General features: G+C 38.0%; 1 protein-coding gene across 5 annotated transcripts; it reads left to right on the forward strand.

Annotated features, from left to right (window-relative positions):
* Nucleotides 1-2,333: 2,333 nt before the first annotated feature.
* sh3bp2 (SH3-domain binding protein 2) lies at nucleotides 2,334-19,819 on the forward strand. Of its 5 annotated transcripts, XM_053516150.1 has the most exons (15): nucleotides 2,334-2,523; nucleotides 3,203-3,263; nucleotides 3,447-3,634; nucleotides 10,970-11,109; nucleotides 11,314-11,416; nucleotides 12,591-12,708; nucleotides 12,813-12,880; nucleotides 13,493-13,575; nucleotides 13,674-13,736; nucleotides 13,847-14,360; nucleotides 14,531-14,639; nucleotides 14,920-14,975; nucleotides 15,172-15,247; nucleotides 15,719-15,778; nucleotides 17,947-19,819. In XM_053516150.1, the coding sequence occupies exons 3-15, from the start codon at nucleotides 3,600-3,602 to the stop codon at nucleotides 18,082-18,084; spliced, it is 1,563 nt and encodes a 520-aa protein (XP_053372125.1). In that variant the 5' UTR covers nucleotides 2,334-2,523; nucleotides 3,203-3,263; nucleotides 3,447-3,599; the 3' UTR covers nucleotides 18,085-19,819. The 5 variants fall into 5 exon arrangements, with proteins under 5 accessions (XP_053372125.1, XP_053372123.1, XP_053372122.1 ...); XM_053516148.1 differs by lacking the exons at nucleotides 2,334-2,523; nucleotides 3,203-3,263; nucleotides 3,447-3,634 and adding an exon at nucleotides 5,759-6,078 and having other exon boundaries at nucleotides 14,534-14,639; XM_053516147.1 differs by lacking the exons at nucleotides 2,334-2,523; nucleotides 3,203-3,263; nucleotides 3,447-3,634 and adding an exon at nucleotides 5,760-6,078.
* Nucleotides 19,820-24,714: the final 4,895 nt, after the last annotated feature.

Here is a 24,714-nt window from a genome sequence, read left to right on the forward strand (position 1 = left end):
TACAATATGGCTGATTTATTTTATACAATTATTACAAACAAAAGTTTATGGTTATTCTAAAGTAGATTGAATGTGATATTTTACATTATTATTAAGTAATTACTGCTAATTATTAAATAATTACTGCTGGCAAACAAGTTATTTAACTCTAACTGCAGTGAAGAGCTTCTGATTTCTTAAACTGCCATGTCAGAAGACATATCCTGTAGTCGTGGCAAAGATGTAACTCTGTTTCAGATGAAAATAGGTGAAATTATTGACCTGCATTAAGCAAAGAAAAAAACCATGGAGCTTGCTGAAACTAGAACTGTAAAACGCATTAATCGAACCTGGAAGGATCATCTTGAACCATTGTGTTTGAGAAAGAAATGCGGTCAGAGAAAAACATTCTGAATGACCATGATGGGAGATCTTTTAAACGCTTAGTAAAATTAAATCATTAAAAAAACAACAGTAGTGATCACGGCTCTGTTTAATAGTAGAAGAAGATTTCCATCTGCACAGTGTGAAGAGAACTCAAGGGATTGGGACTAAACAGCTGTGTAGGCTTAAGAAAATCACTTAGGCCAACGGATTTTTTCCTACCTGATGGCACAGACATATTTCAAGATGACAATGCCAGGAATCATTGGTCTCAAATTGTGAATAAGTGGTTCAGGGAGCATGGGACATTATTTCCCACTGAGAATTGTTGGGGTGCGGTGGAGAAGGTTTTACGCAGCGGTTTGATCATCAATATATGATCACGGAGAAAATTATTGCGACTCTGGACTGAAATAATGATGTTGTGACATTACATAAGCTTATCGAAATTATGCCACAGCTGTAATCAAAGCAAAAGGTGGCCCAATGACATATTAGCGTGTGTGACCTTTTTTTTTTGGGCCGGGCAGTGTATTTTGTGGCATTTAAAATATGGGCCAAAAAATACCCTTATGTAACCAGTGTGTGTTATTAGGTACTGTACTGTGTTCCTTTGTTGGCTCTGACACACCAGCAAAGCCTGGTACCCCACATTTGACATATGAAAGGGCTTAGTGGGTTTCCTCTGGGTACTCCGGTTTCCTCCCACAGTTTAAAGGCGTGCAGATTAGGTTAACTGGCATTCCCAAATTGCCTGGAGTGTGTGTGTGTGTGTGTGTGTGTGTGTGTGTGTGTGTGTGTTACATAATTGAATGTAACAGTAAAATTTGTATTTTGCAACAAAAATTTATATGAATATGTCATTATACTGTATATACAGTATGTGAGATGTTATGTGAGATGTCTCATAATACATAAAAATATAAGTCTATACATAACTGAATATAACCTTCACCAATTAGCCACAACACCAACGACAAGTGAACTGAATAACATTGATTATCAATTATATACCAGCAAAGCAAACTGGTGAAAGGATCAAGGGGACCCAAGGCTCATTTATCTCTGTGGGGACCAAAGACAAACCCCTCCAGTCTGATCCCAAAGGAAAATTTGGCAACCAAATTCTCCAGATTAAAAGTATCTACAGATTGGACCAGACAGCGTCCATACAGTACGTCCAAAGGTTACATTGGCAAGGTGTAGCACAGAGAGCATTCGTTAATTGCCAAAATGGCATTTAATCAAAGATGCTCACCAGACGATGTTTGGATGATGAATCAAAGCTAATATTATCCAAGTCTTTCCTTTTACTGTCCAGTCTACACCGTTCTAGATGACTTATCATCCTTCAAGTTGGTAATTTCCGTTTACCCTTGTGACCCTTATTTTGGGCATAAAAAACTCCAGCACGAGAAGAAACATAAACACAGTGACAGTAATCAGTAAACAGTAAACATCACAGTCTGGCAGAGATTCAATCTTACCTAGATACCATAGTGTATATACTATATACTCACAGTATATACACTATATACATATATATATATATATATATATAAATCATATATGCTTTGCATTTTTATAGGATCAAGATCTTCAAAAACTAAAGCCCTTGATCTGGCTAAAAGAAAAAGTCAAAAGAATAAAAGTGACTTGAAGCATTTGTTGCATAAAGTAATTAGCTTGTTCCTTTTTCTCCCTCCTGCAGGCTGGTTAGTCCAGATGATATTATATGATATTATTTCATGGCATTCAGTCTGACATTAAAGCTTCCTAACTTAAGCATCTTTGGGCAAGGCCCTTACCCCGATGCACAGTGCAAGGGGAAGCAGGATTTGCTGACATAAAGGATGATCTGTAAGAAAGTCACTGATTGTTATTGGTAATCAACAAAGCGGAAAAAATAGGAAGTTATTTTTACATGTCAGTATTTTTTTTTTTAACTTAAACAGATTCATCATCAGTCTGGCGGGCATTTTTACATGGCAATTTACAGCACTGCAAGATTTCCTGGGGTCAGATACCACGGCAGACTTTCAGAGATCTTGTGGAGTCGTGCTGGAGCTTTTTTATGGTGGTACAAGGGGAACATACACAATATTGCACGTAATGTTTTGCATTTTTAAAGTCATGGCTGATCTTGTAAGCATGAACTTGGTAAGTTTTTCATCTGTGACTTTTCTTTTGTTGTTTCTTAGATTGTTTTTTTTCACATCTCTTTCCAAGACTACTAAAAAGTAAAGGAATAAAAGTGAAAAGAAAATCAGTGAAAGTTCTCTCCTCTGACCTAATCTCTCTATCGCTCTGGTCCAACGAGCTGCTTTCAGATAAATAATTACTCAAACAGTGTGATTGGATTGTAATTGGTTCCTTTACATTGAAAGGTTTATTACTAAAGCCAAACTGGTTTATGTTTAGAAAGCTAGAGTTCCTGATCAACTGTAGCAAGCAACAGTTTTTATGCCGTCGACTAAAGTAGTTTTCTAGACATGTATCTTACTTATTTCCATGTAATTGCAATAAGCCTGAAGCTGCGACCGAACTGCTTTTGCAAGATGATTAAATAGAAAGTGATTTATTACTGACACGGAAAAAATTATTTGCAGTTTTGTTAAAGTTTCCAATGCAACGGTTTCGATTCCTTTCTCATTTTTTATGTTTTTAATTATTGATTCTTGTTTATAATATTGTCATAACCTTGCAAGCTTTCCGAAGTGGGTGGTGATGGGAAGGTTGTGTATGTGCCGGGTAACATCTCTCACCTTTCCACACTGTGGTTTGTTTTTGGAAGTGTAAACCAGAAAAACCACAGTCTTTTCTTTATCCTCTATTTTAGCTGAGCTGAACATGTTTACCATGCAGTACGCTCGGATTGCCATCAGCAGTAAATCATTAAGGTAACAAGGTTTTTATGGGGACCTTTCTAAGTACATGAGTTCAATGAACTTTGTTTGTACTTTGTACTGTGAGTTTAACCTAAAAGATCTGACTTCACCGTTTAGCATTAATTGTACAATATGATCATCAGATGTGTCTCAGTGTTTTACTTAGTGCGTTGCATTTTTGCAATTTTCTTCTAGTTTATGGATAGCAGATTGTAGAACCTCACCTTCGACTGTTTTCTACATAACAAAGCACAGAGTGCAGTGTTAGTGGGAGGATCTCATGAATAGCACTTCTAAGAGGGCCAGAGAGGAAGTGGACTTGTTCACTGCAAACCGCTGAGACTAAGAATGCACGCTCATGCTCCATCAGATGTTCTCAATGGGTAAGCCCCCCCTCTGTTTTCTCCTTGTTTCTTTTTAAGGAAAGCTTTTTTTAGGTAATGGGTATATTTAGGTGATATATTAGTGCGCCGTCCGTTCTTTGAGATTATACCAAAGCGACACAGTATGTACAGTCAGGAATTTTAGTAGACGTGGACTAGAATTCACTTTTGCACCCGGCAGAAAAGTGACAAATGAGGGCAGTGCCATAGCCTGAGCAGAGTAAGACTGCTGAGTGTTGTTCTCTATTAGGCGCGTTTGAGCTTTGTTCTATTTGTCTAAAAGAACTTAAATGGAATTGAATGTTCTTTGCATCATTCTGTACATGCATTAGAGATATTACCTTTGCACACACATGCACACACGCACACACACACAAATAAACAACATGCCAGCCGGTTTTCTGTATTATGTCTGCATCGTGGCTGTCTACCAAAGATGGCATCTACAAACATCATAAATATAAATTAATTTAATTGTTTTTAAGCAAATATATAATCATGGAACATATTCCTGGGAATTCTTACTCATTTTTTAAATAGTTTTCATTTTTATGATGCTTTTGTTTATTTTAAACTTGTTTAGTTGCCAATACAATAAAACCATTTTAAGCTTCAAATTAGTCATTATGTGTAGGAATGGGCTTATGGTTCTATATATATTTTTACATAAAAACATCATATTAGGAAATATTACATATTTGCCCTTTATTTGAGGATCTTCAGTGTTACAGTTTTGTTAGAATTATGAATTAACACTATTTTATCATAACGTCATTCAAATTATGATTCAGAAAGCATTTCTTGGCTTTGAGTTCATTTGAAATATTGGAAATGAGAGAGACTTTATGTAAACAGACAAGTAAAGGAAAGAAAAACCCAGCATGTAATTGTGAATGGACTGCTTGTATTGAATGTCTGATCACTGACTTTCTCTATCACGTCAATAACAGTTGCTCTTCTTGTTTTTTTTTCTTACACATGGCACTTATTTATGAGCATCTCAGTTATTTATTGTCCAACACTTTCCAACCTTATGCCACTATTATTTCTCAATAGATCTGAATGCATGTTTGTTTTTGTTTTTTGTTATCAAAAAAGCAACCAGTTGAGTGGTCTTTGTGTATCCCAATAATGACCTCACCTATGAGATCATCTCTTTTTCTTTTTCTTCTTAGAGTAAAACTAAGGTCAGCCATCTGCATATGCTGACTAGAATATGGAGTTATGATTCATGGAAAAAATGTCATAATAGCCACAGTATGAGTTATCAGTGTTAATAACTGATAATAGAAAGGGGCTAGTTCCACATGTAAGAAACGGCAAATATAAAAAAAAACATTTGGTTTGCTTGCGATGCTGTAGATTTCGTGACCCGGGTCTGGCCTTTTTTTCCCCTTCTCGTATGTGTTCATTGAATTTACCCTTACCATGCGGTCACTTGCGTCTGGCTTCAACCTGTGGACTAGGAAGTGAGATGAGTGGTTCATTCTGTACTTGTTTCATATGAGCTGATAGAATTATAAACTGGAAATTGACCATATTTGGAGAATGGTTACAATACTATAAAATAAATTTTTATTTAAAAAAAATGAATAAAAAGATCTTGGTACAGTAAGTATTCTTGTATGAATTGAAATCTGAGTCTAGCTTTAAGACATGCACACTTTTTTTTCCTTGCTGTAAATGCTATTAAAAGATTTGCAGTTCCAAGGAGAAGAAAATTGTGTGTTTGGAAAGGTTGTAGTATAGTATAGAATTTATAAAAATATCTTTTTTATATTTTTAATATATCGCTTTTTACTTTGGTTTTATCTAGAAATTTGAAAAATTTCGACATTTCGACTTTTTCTAGGAGTATGTGTATAAACATAAAAGGATTCCATGTCCAGATCTTAGATGTGCAGTATATCGTGCTTAAACAGGAAACACGATGTATTGAAGTGCTTAGCCATTCAAGATCAGTTTTTAAGAGAAATAGGAAAATCCTTTAAAAGAAATGTCTTTTTCCATAGAAACATGTCTGGACACCTGTTACAAGTGAGTGACGCTACTTTAGAGACCTATGGTTGCAGGGGTGGAAAGTCCCTCAGACACAGGCCCTCAAAGGGGGGGACGGCCAATCAGCTTGTCCGAGCCGTCAACCAACAGGAAGTGTGGCTCTGACACAGTTGCAGTGTGTTCATGTTGTGGCTTGTTGGAGGAAGTGACTTGACGATGTGTGAGAGCCTCAGATCACAGACAGTTCGTCTCTAGATTGGCAGCTCTATCAGTTCCTGAAGATTGGTTTCTTCTTATATCAGACTGTCTACAATCACACGTTCAGCTTAGGCCTGATAACATAGTAATGGACTCTGGCGTACTTCCATGGCGCTCTCTGTGAAGCAAAAGAGAGCCTTTGTACATCAATATCCAGAACCTCATGCGAAAATGTGTTGGAATGTTATGTAAGTGTGTTTTGCTTATCTGTTCAAGTGATCGGGGTCAGATCTTGTCTTTGACCTTTGCTTTATACTATGTATATTGTAATACTGTTATAGTGATTATTTGTGCGAGCTTTTGAGGCGTTAAAATGTTTTGGCGAGTTTGTTGAGAAGTTGTAGAGTCGATAGAAGTGAAACTAAAGCTGTGAGGCTTTTCTGTGAAATTGATTTTGCAAACTGCTGCTTGGAAACAGAATGAACTCTGGCAATATTCTGTACGCTGTCACATGCTGTGTGTAAAGAGAGTGTGTAAAATTGATTCTTGCTTCATCTCTCTGGTCCTTTCTTCCTAATGCTTGCTGAACATCTTGAATAACTTTCCCAAGCCTAACAGGTTAGGATGCCAGCAGTGTCTCAATGCCTCTTTTAGGCTTATCTTCCAATGATTGTGTAGCAAATGCAGAGTTGCTGTGTGTGTCTTTCACATGCTGTTCGAAGGGTTTTCATCGGGATTGCGATCTGGTGATCATCAAAGTAAGCATTTTGAAAATTTGGCCCTATAAAAGGATGCGGTGTCATCCTTAAAGGTTGGCATGTCAGTATTGCATTCTGTCTAGACATGCATCCCTTAAGGCAGCCTCAGTGTCTGACTAACAATTCTCAGGTTGTATGGCAGATTTGTAGTATGTAACTTATCATCAAACCTGTTGGGATGTTGTCCAACAAGTCCTTTGTCCAAAAGTCCTACGTGACAAATGGTTAGTTAGGTTTACATGGTCACTACTAAGATACAGAATCTGATATGACTCATGGTGAATCATTATAATGTCGACTAATAAGCATAATAAATATATACACATTCACAGAACCACTTTTCTTTTTTTTTTTTTTTTTCTTTTTTTGCATATTCCAATTGATAAAACCCGTAAAAGTCAAGAAGCACAAATCTGTGCCAGGGAGAACGCTTAGGTCAATAACAATAAAATAATAGTTGTGCTTATATGGATTCCTTGCTGGTGTGTATCAGCGGGAATGGTTCAGACATCAAAATGTGCATTTTGGTTTTTGGATGTGGCATGTAGAAAAATGGCAAAAATGTAGAACTTTTTGGTCATAGAAACAGCCAGAAAAATAAACAGCGTTTGTGAACCATTTTTTATTGTTTTTGCTTAGACATGTTTGTATACTGTAGTTGACTAAAATGAAATAAAAATTCAGTTTATTATATTGCCTAAGATGTGCTGTAAAAAAAAAAAAAAAGATATGTCATTTTGTACTGCACAATCCTGAGCGCTATATGCGGGTTTTTTTTAAACTGCAAAATGAACTTAAATAAACAATGGCTAAAATGCATTTAAGCTTTTAAGGAGAACTTTTACAGAAATTAGGGTCAGAGCGATGGAATTATTGTCTTATTGGCTTTCTGGCAGAATTTAATTTTCAAACCCAAAAGTCACCATCATAAAGTGTTTAGCTGTAAACTACCTGAGCCTGATTTATAAGAATACACTGAGTCAGAGCTGCATGCAGAAGGTCAGTGTGTGTGTGTGTGTGGTGTGAGTGTGGTTGCGTGGGCGAGCTTCCTGCAGCAGGTGTATGCAATCCATTTCTCACGCTAAACCCAGACATCCTTTAAGGCTCTTTTATTTAGGCCATGTGCCTTTGTTACTAAGAACTCATCTGTAACTAAAAGCAACGCTTCCTGCTCAGAGGGCCATGTCCTTATTTGGAGAGAAAAAAAAGGAAATGATGCAGTTGGGGAAAACCATGGAAACCACCAAAGCAGAATTACTCCATGGAGTCTTCTGGTTACAGTATATGTACAAGCGCTTTGCTTGTTTACACCACAGTACTGTAGGTTGGTTAGAAACAGTATTTCTTAAGACTATATATATATATATACAACAAAATAGTTTTCATATTAAGCTGCATCACCCCTTTCCATGGATTGTTTTTCTTGTGCACGCATACCCCTTGTTCTTTAATCTTAACTTAAGAAATGCACGGATTAAAAACTGTAAACTGGAGAACTTCAAATATAATATTTAACTAATATATAATCCTACCAGTCAGTCCAATCCAAGGCCCTCTTCCTCTAAAAGTATGTGATCATTGGAAACATTGTGTAAGGGAAACCACCCGACTTTACATAGTATTAGTATTAATACTGAAAGCTCTATGATTGTGTTATGGAAGATCTAAATGAAAGTAAAATATCATGTGTAAATCCTGATTTACAAGAATTTGGTTCTCTAGTAGAATCGTAGTCCCTGAGGAAATATTACAGTGTGATAACATCGAAGATGATGTCAAACAAACATCACGTCATTTCATCAGAACATTGGCAAATTGGTAATCTCAGGGATGAAGCAGTCTGGTCTGGCGGTCTACAGTTGGTCTACCACTACTTTGTGGATTGTATCATGGTATTTTTACTGCGCTATAGCTTTTCTAACAGGTTATTACGATGTTTCATCAATGTAAATATACCATAATAAGCGAATTTATGTTCGTCTATTGCGTGAAAGACTTGTCTTTATTTAATCTGATCCAGCACCATGATGGATGTACTCTAAATCTTTAGTGTCAGGTGAAGTACACGAATAAATACAGCTCGGTATAGAGTTAATCAATGAGCTTGTCCTAAATGTTAACTCGTACAGTCATTCACTTTAATGTTATGACTCTGTGCGGATTCTTGTACTGCGTGAGAATCTCGGCGTCTGGATTTTCAGCTCATCTTGTGGGAAATCATCTCAGGAAGTGTTTTGGATAAACCAAACATTTGTCAGCTTTATCAAGTTTTCTCGTCTGCGCACGCCGAGATCTGAAGCCCAGATAACGTTGTAGCAAGTACAGAATTTTTACATTTTTTTATTTATTTATTTACTTACTTTTTTTTTTACTGTAAAAGTACATAGTGCACTGCAGATTTCAGGAACGAAACATACAGTAACGATATCTTTAGGTTTCATGTTTATGTAGTTTCTGTAATTTCTGTCTGCAAATGCTGAGCACACAGTATTTCAGACTCTAGACATATTGCTCACAGTGATGTAGGTTCGAGTGTAGTCTAATGCAATTCCATTTAGTCACACATAACCCATATAAATAGTGATGTAATTGAATACTTACGTTACTTTACGAATTGAACAGATACAGTAACATGTTCTAAATAAATACATAAACACAAATATTAATAAGAGACAGCGTATTTGTTTTTCTGTTTGTTTGTTTTTTTTCGAATAGTCGCCTAAAAAACTCTCAGTGCATATGGTTAAGATTTCAAAGCAAATCAGGCTCGGATCATTAACATGTGATGTGTGGTGGATTTTTTATCTTTCATGCCCACGTCAGGTTCAAACCTAAATCCAGATAGAGATAATCGAGGCACTGAACAGATAGAGATACTTCTACAGTATGTTATTCTGCGGTGAGTGATACCTTATGGATAAACAGAAACAAATGTTGGTTACTTTTATTATATTGCTTCTATGCAGTTACAGTGAAAAAAGTGATTTGATATTCAAGTTCATTCTATAAATAAATGAATTCAAGTCCTAACGTCTGGCACAGTGACGTAACCTGATTTGATGGCTGTTATCATCAGCCGTAACAGCTTACGCACTATACCACGACAAAAACACGACTCTGTAGGTGGTAAGTGTCTTTTTTTAACTTTGTGTCTCCCACGCATCAGTTTAAGGGGAAAGGAAGGGAGCCACTGATGCAAATTTTGAGGGTAAGAGTGTGTTTTATGTCTATAGCTCCCCGGTGGAAATTAACTTGGGTTCAAAAGAGGAAAAAGAAATAATGCCTGTTTGTTGTTCGCTTTCATGTGGTATGAAGTTAAGATCATGAAAGGTTAAAGAAAAACATTTCAGCTAAAATTAGCACCAGGAGCGCCGTGAATATTCACACATGACATTAGGTTATGCAAAAAAAAAAAAAAAACATTTCGGTTACATATCCACAAATAAGTCAGCGTTTGTGTAGATGTTTCCTATTTGTGAAATTACATCCTGCTTTACGGTTTTATCCTGCATCCGTCACGCTCCATTTCCATGTACCGTTCTTTGAGTTGAACCTTCGCTCCCAGATAATGTCCCAGCTCCACCCACTAATGAGCTTACAGAGCAATTTGGGACAAAATCAGATTCAGAGATGTGAGGGAGTTTATTTTTTCCCCCTTCCTTTGCTGCTTCACATGTCTGCGGACCAGCCTTTTGGCACCGGGTGTCTCATGGTAGGATTGGAAAAGCAGACTCTGCTGGAAATCTGTGACCCTCGGCACGATCAGGAGCGCGGTAGGGAGTTTGTGCATTCCGCGGGAAACGTGTTGTTTCCTTCCTTTTCTGTCCTTTCCTGCTCTGTCTGGTCTAGGGTGAAAGCTTTAATATTAGATGTGTGGTGTGCTGCATGTGCTTAGTATTTAGAAGGATCTCTTTCTGGATGTTGCCTCCACTACCAGCGGCATGTCAGCATGTCAGAGAGGGGAGTTAGGAAGCTGATGAGGCAGAGGTAAGTTCAGGCTGTGGAATGAAAGAATGGAGGGAGTTAGAAGTTTTGAAAATGCAAAAACCGGTTGAGCACTGCGTACTGGAGACTTTTGCTTCCATCCACATTTTTTGTTAATAAGTCATCATATACATAGATCTTGTTCGATGATTTTAAACTTCCAAGCTGTTTCATTACATTTTTACATTCATGGAGTCAGCTTCATAAATTAAACAAGTATAGATCTGATGCATAAAAAACCTACAACGTTCTGCTCTTATATTGTGTATCTTATACTGTTTTACTGTTTTAGGTTTTAAGTTTCCTGTCTGCTGAACGCCTCGTTTTTTTTAAAAGTTGCAAAATCTCTCTTTATAATAACATTCATTAATGACTAAAAATTTCATCTCTCCTATAGAAATATGACCGCTGTGCCGATTTCCTGGCCCGTTCCAATGAGGGCTATCGGAGCTCAGAATCTGCTGACCATGCCTGGAGGTGTTGCCATTTCTGGGTATTTACACAAAAAGGGGGGAAGCCAGTTCAGCCTGATGAAATGTAAGTTCCATCATTGGTCCATAAAGAATTTGCAGCTAGCATATACAAAAAAAAATTAAAAATTATATATATAAACTCAGTTCCTTCATATTATCTCCTAGCCTTGTTTAAAAGAACTGAAAAAAATCATCCTCTGCTTTAAGGTCTTTGAGTGATCAATATGAAAGCAATGGGTTTTTAAAATTCTGCTTTTTTTTGCACCAGGGCCTCTGCGCTACATTATAATCCACAAAGGCTGCGTCTACTATTTCAAGACCAGCACGTCTGCCACACCACAGGGAGCGTTCTCGCTCAACGGCTACAACAGGCAAGTTCATGTGGACCATTTTATTTACTGACTATGTGGAACGAAAACTTTGTGTTTAACCGAATCTACCTTTGCTCCACTAGAAAACTAGGGCTAAGCTGTGTCTTTAAAAAGGGCTCATGGTTTCCAGGTTGATCTTTGCATGCTTGCTTAGCCACATCCTGTCCTACTTATGGCCCAGTATAAGATAGAGAGGTAGAGAAGTTTCTATTTTGTCCACTCAAAGATAGTTTCCTCATGCAGATTAGGTACTTTGTGATAACGTGAGATACGTGTCTATGTGTGTTTCGCCACCAACACAGAAGTTGGTGGTACTCCTCTCAGTTCCTCCTCTGTGTTGGGCCGGCGTGGTGTATCTAGTGTGTACTTAATTATTGTGTTTAGTCTCCAGTCCCAGCTGTGGTCTTAATGTGGTATAAATAGACTTTAAGTATATCTTCAAATAGTTTGCAGAACGTCTCCGACCCAGCTGCATGTGTGCATGGTCCTCACAGGCAGTGTAACGTGGAGATGATAGAAAAGCAGAGAGATTTTTAGTAGAACTCATTCATACTGACAAATCAGAAGACTTAATGATGCTGTGGAGGATCCTGTAGAGATAGCTGAAAGTCTACAGGTTCCAGTCTATTTTTATTTCTGGAACTTATCCCGGGAGATTTAGGGCACAAGGCGGGGTACACCCTGGATAGGTTGCTAATCCATCACAGGGTGCACACACACTCCGGGTAATTTGGGAACGGCAATCAGGGTAATCTGCATGTCTTTAGACTGTGGGAGGAAACCGGAGTACCCGGAGGAAACCCATAAAGGGAATCGAACCAGGACCCTGGATGTGCGCGGTAACAGTGCTAACCACCAAGCCATCATGCCGCCTCCTTTAAGTTTGGCTTTATAGTATACCTCTGCATATACCTTCCATGATTTAGTTAGAATAGCACTATCCGACATCAATCAGAAAAAAGTGGGTTTGTTTTTAATCTGGTTTCTCTTGGAGGTAATTCCTCATGTCAGCTTGATGTTGTCACCATCTATGTTGCTCATTATAGACCGAAATATAAATCTTCATAAAGTTTCTTTTAGTATAAACAGGATGGTAGATATTTCACAACAAAGATGAATCCACTTCAAGCCAAAAACTACACCCATTAACAAATGATTGGTTTTTGCTCTTCAGGGTCATGCGGGCCACAGAGGAGACCACATCCAGCAACGTTTTCCCCTTTAAGATCGTACACTTCAGTAAGAGGCACCGTACGTGGTTTTTTTCAGCAGCCAGTGAGGATGAGAGAAGGGTGAGATGTTTATTTTTTATATTTCATATGATCATTTATTTGATTTATATTTGTGTCAGGGATGTTATTGCATTCGGTTTAACAATGTTTCTCATCACTGACAGAAATGGATGCGTTATCTGCGGAAAGAGATCGGACACTATAACGATAAGAAAGATTCACTTGACCCAAGGTACAATATAGATATATTTGTGTATATTTATAAAGGTCAGTTTAAAAAATAGAGTTTGCGTTGCTTTTCACATTACAAAATTGGGAAGTGAAAAAGAAAAAAGCATAACTTTTTTTTTTTTTTTACTTCTGAAGCTACTTATGTACAGTATGTTCAGATAGATAAAACATCAACCTGTGTTGTTTTAGAATGTTTATCTGTTACCTATGTATCTTTTATCTTTTGATGACAAATGAGATTCCATTACATGAAATGTGTTCGCTCACTCTTGACAGAATTACATGGCTAAATTTTGTATTTAAAGATTTTTTTGTTGTTGTTTTTTAATCCCCATAAATTTGATAGACATTACAGTTTAGACGATGTATTTGAGGTGCCCACTTTAGCCTTGCAGTTTTCGTGCTGTTTCATAGGGAACTTTTCGGTTATATATATATAACATTTAAAAATAAAATGCTGACCACAGTGCTAAGAACCACAGATGTACAGTGTAATTGAAGACACTTCCCTTTTCTGATAAATTAGCTGGGGATATAATTCTCTGCCTGTATGCGTACCGTTCCTGTGAATAGTGATGCTTAATTAATTCAGTAATTTTCTTTATTACTCCAGTGACTCTGACTCAGATGAAAGTTTCTACGGTCCTATCGAGAGTCCGATGGAAATCACCAGTGCCCATGATGACCACGAAGGAGGTAGGGTGTGTGTGTATAACAACAGGAAGCATTACTAACTAACTGTTCGTGCTCTGTGAGCTTTCGTTCAACATCTGTATTCTGCATTTATTGAATAGACTATGGGGAACAGAACGATGAAAGCGATGAAGACGAGTATCTCTTGCCTGATGGGCCACCAGGTAGCGCTACACACTTTGATGCACATTTTTTTTTACATTCGTGACGACATTTTCTAAAAAAAAAAAAAAAAGATCAACTATACTAACTATAGCTGCCTTGTGCTTTTCAGTTCAGACCAAGGTGCCACCTCCATCTTACCCTCCTCCACCTGTGCCCTACCATCCCAAAGGCCCTGCACCACCAGTACCCCATACACCCATGAAAGCACCACCGAGCCCCATGCACAAGAAGCCATCAGTCCCAGTTCCGGGCCCACCCAAACACTGTGACGCTGTGAGTAAAGGCCCTCCTCCTGGCCTACCAGGCCCTCCTCCTCCTCCACTACAGAAACCACCATTTCACAGAAAGACAGTTGTGCCGGTTCCTTTTCCTGTGTGCCAGAAAAAGACTGTAGCTGGGAGCGTGTCTGTATCCACTCTTCCAGGATATGAGAGAAAGCTATCTCCTGCCATGGTCATAAACAACCCGTCGACTCTACATATCTGCCAAGACCTGGGAAACAAACTGGTGCTGAACTCCAGTTCACAGAACCTGAGCAGTTCACCAAGTGACAGAAAATTCAAACCTCCGCCCAAGTGTCCGCCACCAACAATGAAGCCCAAACTGAGTCCGTCATTCTTACAGTAGGTGTCTGCTTTCACTCTGTTTTAACTATTGCGACTTTAAAGACATACATACAGTATATGTGAATACAACACCGTAGATTCTGGTTTATCCTTCGTTCTTCATGGGAGATTTAAGTGCATCTGTTAAATCCTTTACAACAAAACCACTCACAAGTCTTTCCTCTCAGAAGATCGTCGCCTGATGGCCAAAGTTTTCGGTCTTCAGTAGAAGAGAAGCCCTTGAGGAAGCCTGTCCTATCAAACCAGGATGAAGATTCTGACGATGACTACGAAAATGTAAGTGAGCCCTTATTGTGGTTACAAGTCAGTTCCTGAACAGACTTTCTATTCAACTTTCATTATGTTCTCTAAATAAATGGGATGGTTATGGGCCTTCGGTCCTTTTTTGTAAACAAGGATGGTGTTACTAATGGCTTCCTTAGTATTTAACAATGACGCAATAAACGCAGAAGAAGTACTATAAAGTATGAGGTAACTCAGAATAGTGGGTGTGAAAAAGGAACTAAGTGAGACATGAACATGTAAAACTCATCTCGGTTTGTTGTCTGGTTTGTAGGTACAGTTGCCTGACTCTGTCTTTTTGGAAACGACCGAGACGAGTACTGTTGAAAAGTAAGAGACATTTCCGATGAGTGTTAGATTTATGACATTCTGTTCATCAGATGTTTTATAAAAATACACTAAAGCTATTCTCTAGCCCCATCTAGTGGACTGGAGTGCCACAGGACTTATAAATGTTGACTTTGTCCTTCAGCTGAGCCAGGTTTGAGAAACCCTCATCATTCCTTGTTCCTTCTTATCTCTTTAGAATATATAAAGAGACGTATAGCTGTCCGCCGGATGGCCTTTACTGCATCCGAAACTCAGGAACAAAGACCTCAAAGGTACAGCACAGCACGGTGCATACTGTAGATTATAGGTTATGTAGTTGTCTTATGTGTGTGTGTGTGTGTGTGTGTGTGTGTGTGTGTGTGTTTTTAGTGTGTGTGTGTGTGTTTTTAGTGTGTGTGTGTGTGTGTGTGTGTGTGTGTGTGCTTTTTGTGTGTGTGTGTGTGTGTGTGTGCTTTTTTTAGTGTGTGTGTGCTTTTTTTAGTGTGTGTGTGTGTGTGTGTGCTTTTTTTAATGTGTGTGTGTGTGTGTGCTTTTTTAGTGTGTGTGTGTGTGTGTGTGTGTGTGTGTGCTTTTTTTATTGTGTGTGTGTGTGTGTGTGTGTGTGTGTGTGCTTTTTTTTGTGTGTGTGTGTGTGTGTGTGCTTTTTTTACTGTGTGTGTGTGTGCTTTTTTTAGTGCGTGTGTGCATGTGGGAGGTTGTATTTGTTTGTTTAAACATATTCATTTGATTTTTCGGATGTGTAGGTGCTTGTTGTGTGGGATGTGAGTCTGAACAAGGCGAGAAACTACAGACTGTTTGAAGAGGTGGGTGTTACACTTGCATTTATGTAAAATGAAAAAGAAACAGAAATAATCATTTTATTATTAGTAATAGTACATTATGTGCCAAAATATACAGTACTGTGGGTGTTAGTACTTAATAATTAATGAAAAAAGTAAAAAGCAATAATAAATAATAATAAGTATGATTATGATTATTATTATTATTATTATTGTTATTATTATTATTATTACTAGTAGTAGTAGTAGTAGTAGTAGTTTGGTATGCGGAACAATATACAGTACTGAAACTCGGACGCATGTTCGTTTGTCATCGAGGCAGAGCTCCAGACACACTTTTCCCAGTAGTGAAAAGGAAGTTATGTTGTGCAGTTGTTGTTGGAAAGGGGTCTCTCGACGGAGGAAAAAAATTTCATAGTTGAGTATTATTTCCGCTCATACAGAAATAGAAGTAGTCATGAATGGGAACCGAGTTTGAAAAAGGTGGAGGACCTTCCCATACCCGTGCCATTCCCCCGATCTTACACCACCTGGTTCCTACTAATGGGGAAAGTTAACGGAGACATTTAGAGTGTTAAAGATCCGCCAAGAACTGTTCATGCATCGCACAAGCAAATCGCCTTGTCTCGCAGGAATCTGCAGCGACCTTTGTTCTGGGAATCCGTTTTTTGAGAATCTGCATGAACGATATGAACACTGTCTACAGCGAGGCGGTGCACACACACACACACACACTTAAACACACTGTGGTAAATGAGCACATTAATACTGTGTATGTTCGTTTATTTCAGGAGAAATACCCTCACAGTTGTTCCTCTTTTCATTTCAGTACCTTATATTTTGGCTCATAGTGTAGAAGTAGTGGAATGTAAAATGTTGCTGTTTCAAACGGGTAAAATTATTGGCCTACATCAAGTAAAGAAAATATTAAAATATTGGAATTAGGTAAAGATCTGTGCAACACATTATTAAAACTTGAAACGTTTATTAAAACCTTTTCCACATTTCACATGCACAATGTAATGAGAACTCACAGGAGTGGGACTAAACTGCTCTGTGGTCACAAGAAAACCTGTATTAATGGTGAGACTTGATTCGGCATCAAATTTGGTCTTTGGATGGATGGAAAAGGATCATGTGGTGTGATGAGGCCAGATTCCAGAGTAATGGGTGTATCAGGGTAAAAAGGGAAGCACATGGAAGGATGCAACCATCATGCATAGCGTCTGGAGGCAGTGTTATGATCTGGGGTCGCTTCAGTTGCTCAGGTCTAGGCTCAGTTATGTTACGTGGCAATAAGATGAAGTTAACTGATGACCTGAATGTACTGAATGACCAGGTTATCGCATCTATCACATGGAATAGCCGTCACACTGGGCACCGTAATCCAAGCTGGCATCAAAGTTGACAGAAGGAGACAGAGGGAGATAGAAAGAGAGAGAGAGAGAGAGAGAGAGAGAGAGAGAGGGTGAGAGAGAGCGATAATGGAAAGGTGAGCGTGGGAGCATTCGCACCTTTAAGAACAGATGCAAGAGGAGACAGGGAGACAGCAGCAGGGAAGATTTAACACGTTAATATCAGATCTATGAGGAAGAAATAACTCCTCTTTAGATAAAATAATTCTAAATAATAATAATAATAATAATAATAATAATAAAGTATTATTATTTTTAATAAACTGCAAACTAGCCATTATGGAAAAAAAGCTATGACAGCAAATAATGTTTTTTTTTTCCCTACACTAGGCAAAAAGTAGAAATTAAAGTTGAAAGTTAACTGTTGGCCACAGAGGAAAGGGTGGAAAAGTTGCAGTTTGCAATTTTTTTTGTGTCTCTAGTCCTGTTATAATGATGTACTTCATTAAAAAATAACCTAGAAAACCTGTCTGCCAGTTTAAAAAAATGATTACTTAAGGATTCATCTAAGCACTCGTGTAACATCTCCTGTTGCATATAGAATTTGTAAGGGCTCCGCCAGCAGCACAAACAACAGTGTTCTAGATTTAACCTTCTTTTCTGTGAGTGTACGAACTTCGAAAGAGATGTGAAACTAGAGAAGATTGCTTAGATAGAACGTTTAAGATTATCACATGCTTTTGTTATTATTTTTATTCAGAAACATCAGAGTTACAGTATATAATACATAATTAACAGTTACACTTACAGTTGATCTCTATTTCTGTCCTCCCGCAGGATCATATTGTGTACTTGGAGTCAGACTTGACCTTCCCTTCTGTAGCGGCTCTGGTGGAGCACTACTACAGCAACCCCCTGCCCAACCACGGCTCTCTGTGCTTACAGCAGCCCTTCGGCTACACGCCACCCAGGTGATCCCGTCCTCCTTTTCCCCACCGTGGACTGCGACCTTCGTATTCTCATCTCCTCTCGTAGCCTCTGCTCCCCCTGTTGGCTATAGCGGCTCACTACAGCTGATAATCAGCTATAAGGACAAGGAAGGCTTGCCAGTGAGATCGCAAATATGGACACCAGTACGTGGATGCATCTTTTAGCTGCCATCGGACTAAAGCGAACTTAGCCATTGGGGAGATTTATCTCAGCTGAAGTGGATGCCGGTCTCGCTCAGCTGTGCTTGATCCAGAAATGCTGGGGATCGTGTAACTATTCATACCTCTGCACAGCCATTATGCACTTATGTACAATCTGCAATCTAACACAAACAGGTCATAAAAGCAAATGTCTTATCATGATGGAACAGTGGGATGTTATTTAAACCTCTAATCTGAGTATATTTTTTAATTAACACCATTCAGTTTTTCTAAAGGTGCTGGACTTAAGTGAATGTGTAAGATCAACACTGGAGAAGTGATTGTGTAGTTTTAACTAGGTTGTGACATTGTCTAATGCACCAACATAGTTTTTGAAAGTTTCGAATGTGTAAATTATAACCCAAAAAATGTTGGGGTAGTGGTGGATTGAAGTGAGGTACAGTAGTTGAAGCTTTGGGTTCTTGATCACAGCGTTCGGGGTTCGAGCCCCGATGGGTTGCTACTGTTGAACCAAGGCTGAGAAGTGGGTCCCATTAACATAAAGGATGATCATTGAGAATGGTGTAGAGTGGACAGTGAAATTCCAGACCAAGATTGGGATGCCTGACCATTCGAACCATGGCCTACACCCAATTGATGACAAAAAAAAAAAAAAAAAGTTGCAAATACAACCTCAAAACAACAGAATATGAATATTTCCTTATAGTATGTATGCTGTCTGTTCACACAATGTCCAACCCATGAAGTGCATCATGACTTCCAAACACAGCAAAACACATGCTAGTATAAATAAAGGTGACATAATCAGTGACCATTTTAACCATATAGGCATGTCACACTGGTGGATCAGTGTTAGAACACTTAGTTAGAACTCACTGACCTGAGTAGCGTTCAAGGCGTATTCTGTGCAACAGCTTTGTTGCTGAAAATAATAAAACCCGGCACAAGAATTTCAAAAATGTTTTTTTTCGAACCCTAGTAATGTTTCGATGTTGTTTTTGCAACTTTTTTAGGGAGTCATTAGTTCTAAGTTATCTCAGCGTCTCAACGTCTATAAAGTAATTCTGACTTTCAAAAGTAGCCTAATACTAACGGTGTTCTAATGTCCATACCGCTGCCAAATTAAGGTTGCCACAACATTTTGATGACTAAAAATTCCTGCCGGGAAGATTAATGAATGAAAACACCACTGTGTAGATGGTGTAACCACTGACTTGGGACGATATACTGTATGTTCCAGGTAAAATTACTACATTTCTTGATGTAAGAATGTATTTTAAAATATTACTTAAGTTTTTTTATGTCAGAAAAAACAAAGCAGGAGTGTGCAAGTGTAAGTGTTGTGTTGCGTAATACATATATATCTGTGTACAAAACTGTAAGCATTATCATTTCTGTACATTTTTTCCTATTCTATATTTTTTACCTGTATTTTATTACTTGTGGAAAATGCACATATGTAAATTAAACCGCTCTTTGTTTCATTGTTAAATTATATTTTTTACCCTGGTAGGCCATGAGTGCTACTGGAAAGGAAAATAAAGAATTGTTAAACTGTTGGATGGTTAAATATCTGTTTTTTCATGCAGTATGAGTTCACTTATCCCAGTACACGCTCTATCAGCAAAGTCAAACAAATGACTGCTGAATCGACCAAAATTATAAGTTCATGTGATACATCTCTTCATTCTGACTTCTCTGTAACCTCAGTGGCATGACGTTTGCTGATTCATGAACCCAAAGTCCTCTTTAGGAGTTAAGGAACAGTCACATGCTGGGGAAAAACCAGAACACATTACAGATATACAGTTCATGTGGGTTGTTCCAGGAAACTATATTTTTGTATTGAAAATCAACAGTAACAAAGTTTCCTCATTGCTGGTAATCACCATATATATATATATATATATATAATATACAGATACTGTATAAAAATATATACAGTACATATATATATATATATAATAACCTTGTTCATGACACTCAAAAGATGCACTGGTCTATAAATATTAATAGAATTTATTATAATGGACTAATTCTAGAAAAACTAAATACAACGTAGTTAATGATTTAAAAACCTACAAAGGCCAGAGAGCCAAATAAGGCCGGCAAAATCAGATGTTTGGAAATTGAAATTGGAAGGAACCTGTAAATATTTTATATAATCGCGTTAGTACCCATTATTGACGGTTACAGAGTTTTTAGGAATACTGTAGTTAAAAGGTTAAAGCTAAAAATAAGCTGATCAGTATCTGACACATAACTGCACTTGGCACAAACTTCAAGTTTTCATAGTGTTCGTCCCATTTTTTGGAGTATGTCTTGCATCCAATTCTCACTCTCTTTTTTTCTTCTGTACCTTCAAAGTCATCCCAAAGACCATCATCCAATGTTGGCTAGCTACACAACCCAATGCAACCAGCTTACTGTCTCTAATATCCCTTCTTATACAGTATGTTACCCTATTTCTTCTTAAAATATGTATTTACCACTGCGATTTCCATCCCTTTTGCAAAAGCTACAATAATTTGTTCCTCCACATTCCTGTCCTAGGCCCCATACTGTACCTATCCATCACCTACTTATTACCTCTGTTCCATTCCATTCTGTCTTGGTGGGTTCCCTCCAGGTACTCTGGTTTCCTCATTGGCCGTAGTAAATAAATGAGTGTGTGAGTGTGTGTATGCAATGAATTGGCACCTGCAATGGATTGGCACCCTGTCCAGGGTGTACCCTGCCTTGAGCCCCAAATCTCCTGGGATAGGTTCCAGGCCCCCCCATGATTCTGAATACAGGATTATACTATACTTACTGAATTAAGTATAGATGAGTGAGTGAGTGAGTGAGTGAGTGAGTGAGTGAGTGAGTGAGTGGGTGGGTGAGTGAGTGAGTGAGTGAGCCATGCTGTGTCACACTTTTGTTGGCTGTGCCATCAGGGAAGAAAAGAAATACTGATGTGATAATCTGGTCATTCAGGACATTTAGGTCATCAGCTGAAATCATTTTATTGCCACATAACATTGCTGAGTCTAAATCTAAGCACCTAAAGCAAACTCAGATTAAAACACAACCTCCAGAGGCTGGTAGAGTGGGCACTATGCATCATGCACCCATTCCTTCTTACCTTGACAAATCCATCGCTCTGGAATAGTCAATCTGAACTCATCAGACCACATGATTTTTTTCCATTGCTCCAAAGTCCAATATTTATGTCCTTATCAAATTGATGCTTTTGGATTTAGTCCTATTAACAAGAAGTTTTTTATAACCAATATTTTTTATTACTAAGATTTTAAGTAAAATCTGATTACAGCTATTCATGTTGTTTTTCCTGAACACATTTCTTTCCAAATTTGGAGTGAAGCACTATGCTTCAAGATTTTTAAAAATGCATTAGACAATTCTTAACTAAAGTCAATTCAATGATTTCTTTGCCTGACAGGCCAATAATTTACTCAGTATAATTTACCAGTATTTGTTTTGTGATTGGCCAAGCGCGATATAATCTTGAACCATGAAGCAACAACAACTAAAAAAAAACAGCAGCTTAATCTGATGTCCATAATCTTCCATATAATGTATACAGTATACAGTAGAAGCAGTTATAGAGCCCTCTGCTGTCAAGAAGCTGAACTGCAATTGCATTGAAAACAGCAGACTTTGGTTAGACCACCTTGGTTAAATCTGTAAATTGACCTTTCTGAAGCAGATCAGAGCCGATCAGTTTTATTTTGTGGAAAGGGTGTTAATGTTAACAGTTGAGTTATTTTCAGAAATGTTTTTAGGGTCACAGAAGATGCCGAACCTATCCTAGGAACGCTGGATATGAGGCAGAAATACACCCTCTTCGGTTTAGGAGATTGGGAGAACACGTAGAACACCACAGAGACAGTACCCAAGCTCCTGCATCAAACCAAGGACTTTGAAGCTTTGAGGCAGGAATGTTACCCACTACCCACAGTTTTTACAAAACACTTTCAAGGCCACATTTAAAAAAAAAAAAAAAAATTCTTAAGTGTGAAGCATTCAAATCAAACACCTCAGTTCAGGTATTTTACACCCACTCACCCGGTGAGATGAAAACTACAAGAAAAGTAGGAAAGCAAAAAATCAAAAGTAATACTACTACTTATTATTATTACTAATACTAATAATCATCGTAATAATAATAATAAATGTGAAAAATTACAAAAAAGAATAATTACTGATACAAAAGAATGGAAGAAGAAAAAAGAAAAAAACGATATTGAATATAAAGTGGGATTGTGCTGCATGTATGATTGTGATTGTCTTCGCTTTTATCAGTATTAATCCGGTTCGTTGGCCTTTGAGTGTCTTACAAATATAAAAAGTACTACATGATTAAAGTTGATGCGAATATTTTAATGCCACTGTAAATACTGACATGTATTTCCCTCTTTGGATAATACTATATCACTGCCCTCACACACTCATTAATGATCATTTCATTTGTGCGCGATTGATGCCTTACACAGCTGTAAATGTATGCTAATTTTATTTGGATTATTGCTCTTCACTTGAGGAGAAAAAGGTGGTGGAGTGCCGAACGCTGATTTGACATTAAAAGCTCTGTATTGCTGACTCAAAAAGCAATAGATTACATAATTGATACATAATTGATACATAAACTATTCATTTATCAGGAAAGAATCAGAATCCGGACAAAACTGTCACTCGGTCTGGATCTGGACTGTGGTCCGCCATTTAGTGATGCCTATTTCGGAGATTCTGTCTGTTAATGTTTCAGCTCAGATCATGGGGTGGGGTATCCCTGCAATCCGTCCTGTTACACTCAGTTTCAGTGTCTGTACTGTAGCTTTAAAAGCAAAGGTGTGTGGAACAAAACACCCCTTATTTTTGTTCTCCAACCATTTTCTGGCAAGTTAGATTCCAGGATTTGCCTGGAAACAGTTGGGAGACAAAATAAGGGATTTTATTAACAACTTTGATTGTTTTTTGAATGTCTATTGATTGTGCATGTAGGAATATTAAATTGTAAAAACATCCTCAAGTTAAAATGTGGCTAATAAAGACCTAAATCTTTCAGCCTGACTATTTCATAAGGACTGAGGTTTGCCATTTAAGCAAGCTAGTTAGCCAGCATACTACTAAGCCACAGTATGCAGTGCCGGTTGAAAATGGGAGGGTTGTGTCTGGAAGGGCATCTGCATAAAAACCTGTGCCAAGTTGTGTGTGCAGATCAGTAATCTTCTGTGGCGACCTCTTGATAGGAGCAGCCGAAAGACCAACAACAGTTATCAGAGTACTAGCATCATCATAGGTTTAGGCTAATTTACATACAACAAAGTTTTGGCGTAAACTGGAATAGATCTTTTCACAGGTCTTGTTTCTGGTTTATGTCTTTATTGCAAGAAGTTGTATCATGTCAGGTCATTTTATTCGCTCTAGCTCCAGTGGAGCTGTTCCTAATATTGTAAGGTAGCCTTGTTGGCGCTGTGGCAACCAAGACAGATTTACTGTATCTTTGCAGGACGCTCTGCATTGTGGTCAATTTTGGTCTGTGTCTTTGTAGCAAGTGGTTGGGCATTCGTGATGGGTCCATTTTCGCCACATGGCCAAACCATCTCAGCTGTGATCATCTCGTCGTCTAAAGATGATTAGTCTGACAGTGAGACTACTAGCCATCTACATTGGGAAGATAAATTTTAACCGTTAGCTATAGGAACTAGCTTGCTAATGTGACTAACATGACCTTCTTTATTCTTAAGAAGCAGACAGGACGGGAGATTTATCTCCATATCTGTCCGATTTTAAGTGTTTTATTAAGAAACAGGTTAACTCTGAGGATGTCATTGCAAGATATAAGGATATATGCAACAAGTTGCTGTTTACATCTACAGTTGAGAGTGTCAGAATCGATCCTAGCTTCTGTCTTTAAGCAAACATTTCATTCATTGTGTCTTCTACGTTTATGGGTGTAAAAAGAGACATCCATGTTCATTGTACAGGCAACAACAGGGCACTGATTGTGCTTTGTTTTTCTTGCTGTGTAGGAAATCACAATGGTGGACTCCATGAACTCTATGTTACTATTCACTCATTTATCGTCTGCTTACCCTGTATATATTGTTGTGGGAGTCTTAGGGCACAAGGTGGGGCACACCCTAGCTCACGCCCTTAGTCTCCCACAACCATATACTGTATACAGGATAAGCGGTATAGACAATGAGTGGCAACCCGGGGTGCCATTCCATTGCCGGGCTCACGTATATGTCACTAGAATGCTTTTTTCCTCATATTTTGTGTGTGTATGAATAGCTAGGCTAGATTATCGAAAAGAAGGTTTTGCATATTAGGTGTCTTTTAAATTCATGAAATGTCATGAAGGGTTCCTAACATACAAGTGACTTTCTATTTCACGGTCAACAAACTTGAATGTTGTTACTGTAAATATAGTGAGGACAGGACAATA

Source organism: Clarias gariepinus, chromosome 17, assembly GCF_024256425.1.
Source record: "Clarias gariepinus isolate MV-2021 ecotype Netherlands chromosome 17, CGAR_prim_01v2, whole genome shotgun sequence".
NCBI lineage: Eukaryota > Metazoa > Chordata > Actinopteri > Siluriformes > Clariidae > Clarias > Clarias gariepinus.

Excerpts from the sequence above, each read along its gene's own strand:
- sh3bp2 (XM_053516147.1), top strand. The coding sequence starts at position 5,999 with ATGGCGCTCTCTGTGAAGCAAAAGAGAGCCTTTGTACATCAATATCCA. Across the intron at positions 15,248-15,718 it reads CAGGAACAAAGACCTCAAAG|GTGCTTGTTGTGTGGGATGT; the intron begins GTACAGCACAGC and ends TCGGATGTGTAG. Across the intron at positions 15,779-17,946 it reads ACTACAGACTGTTTGAAGAG|GATCATATTGTGTACTTGGA; the intron begins GTGGGTGTTACA and ends GTCCTCCCGCAG.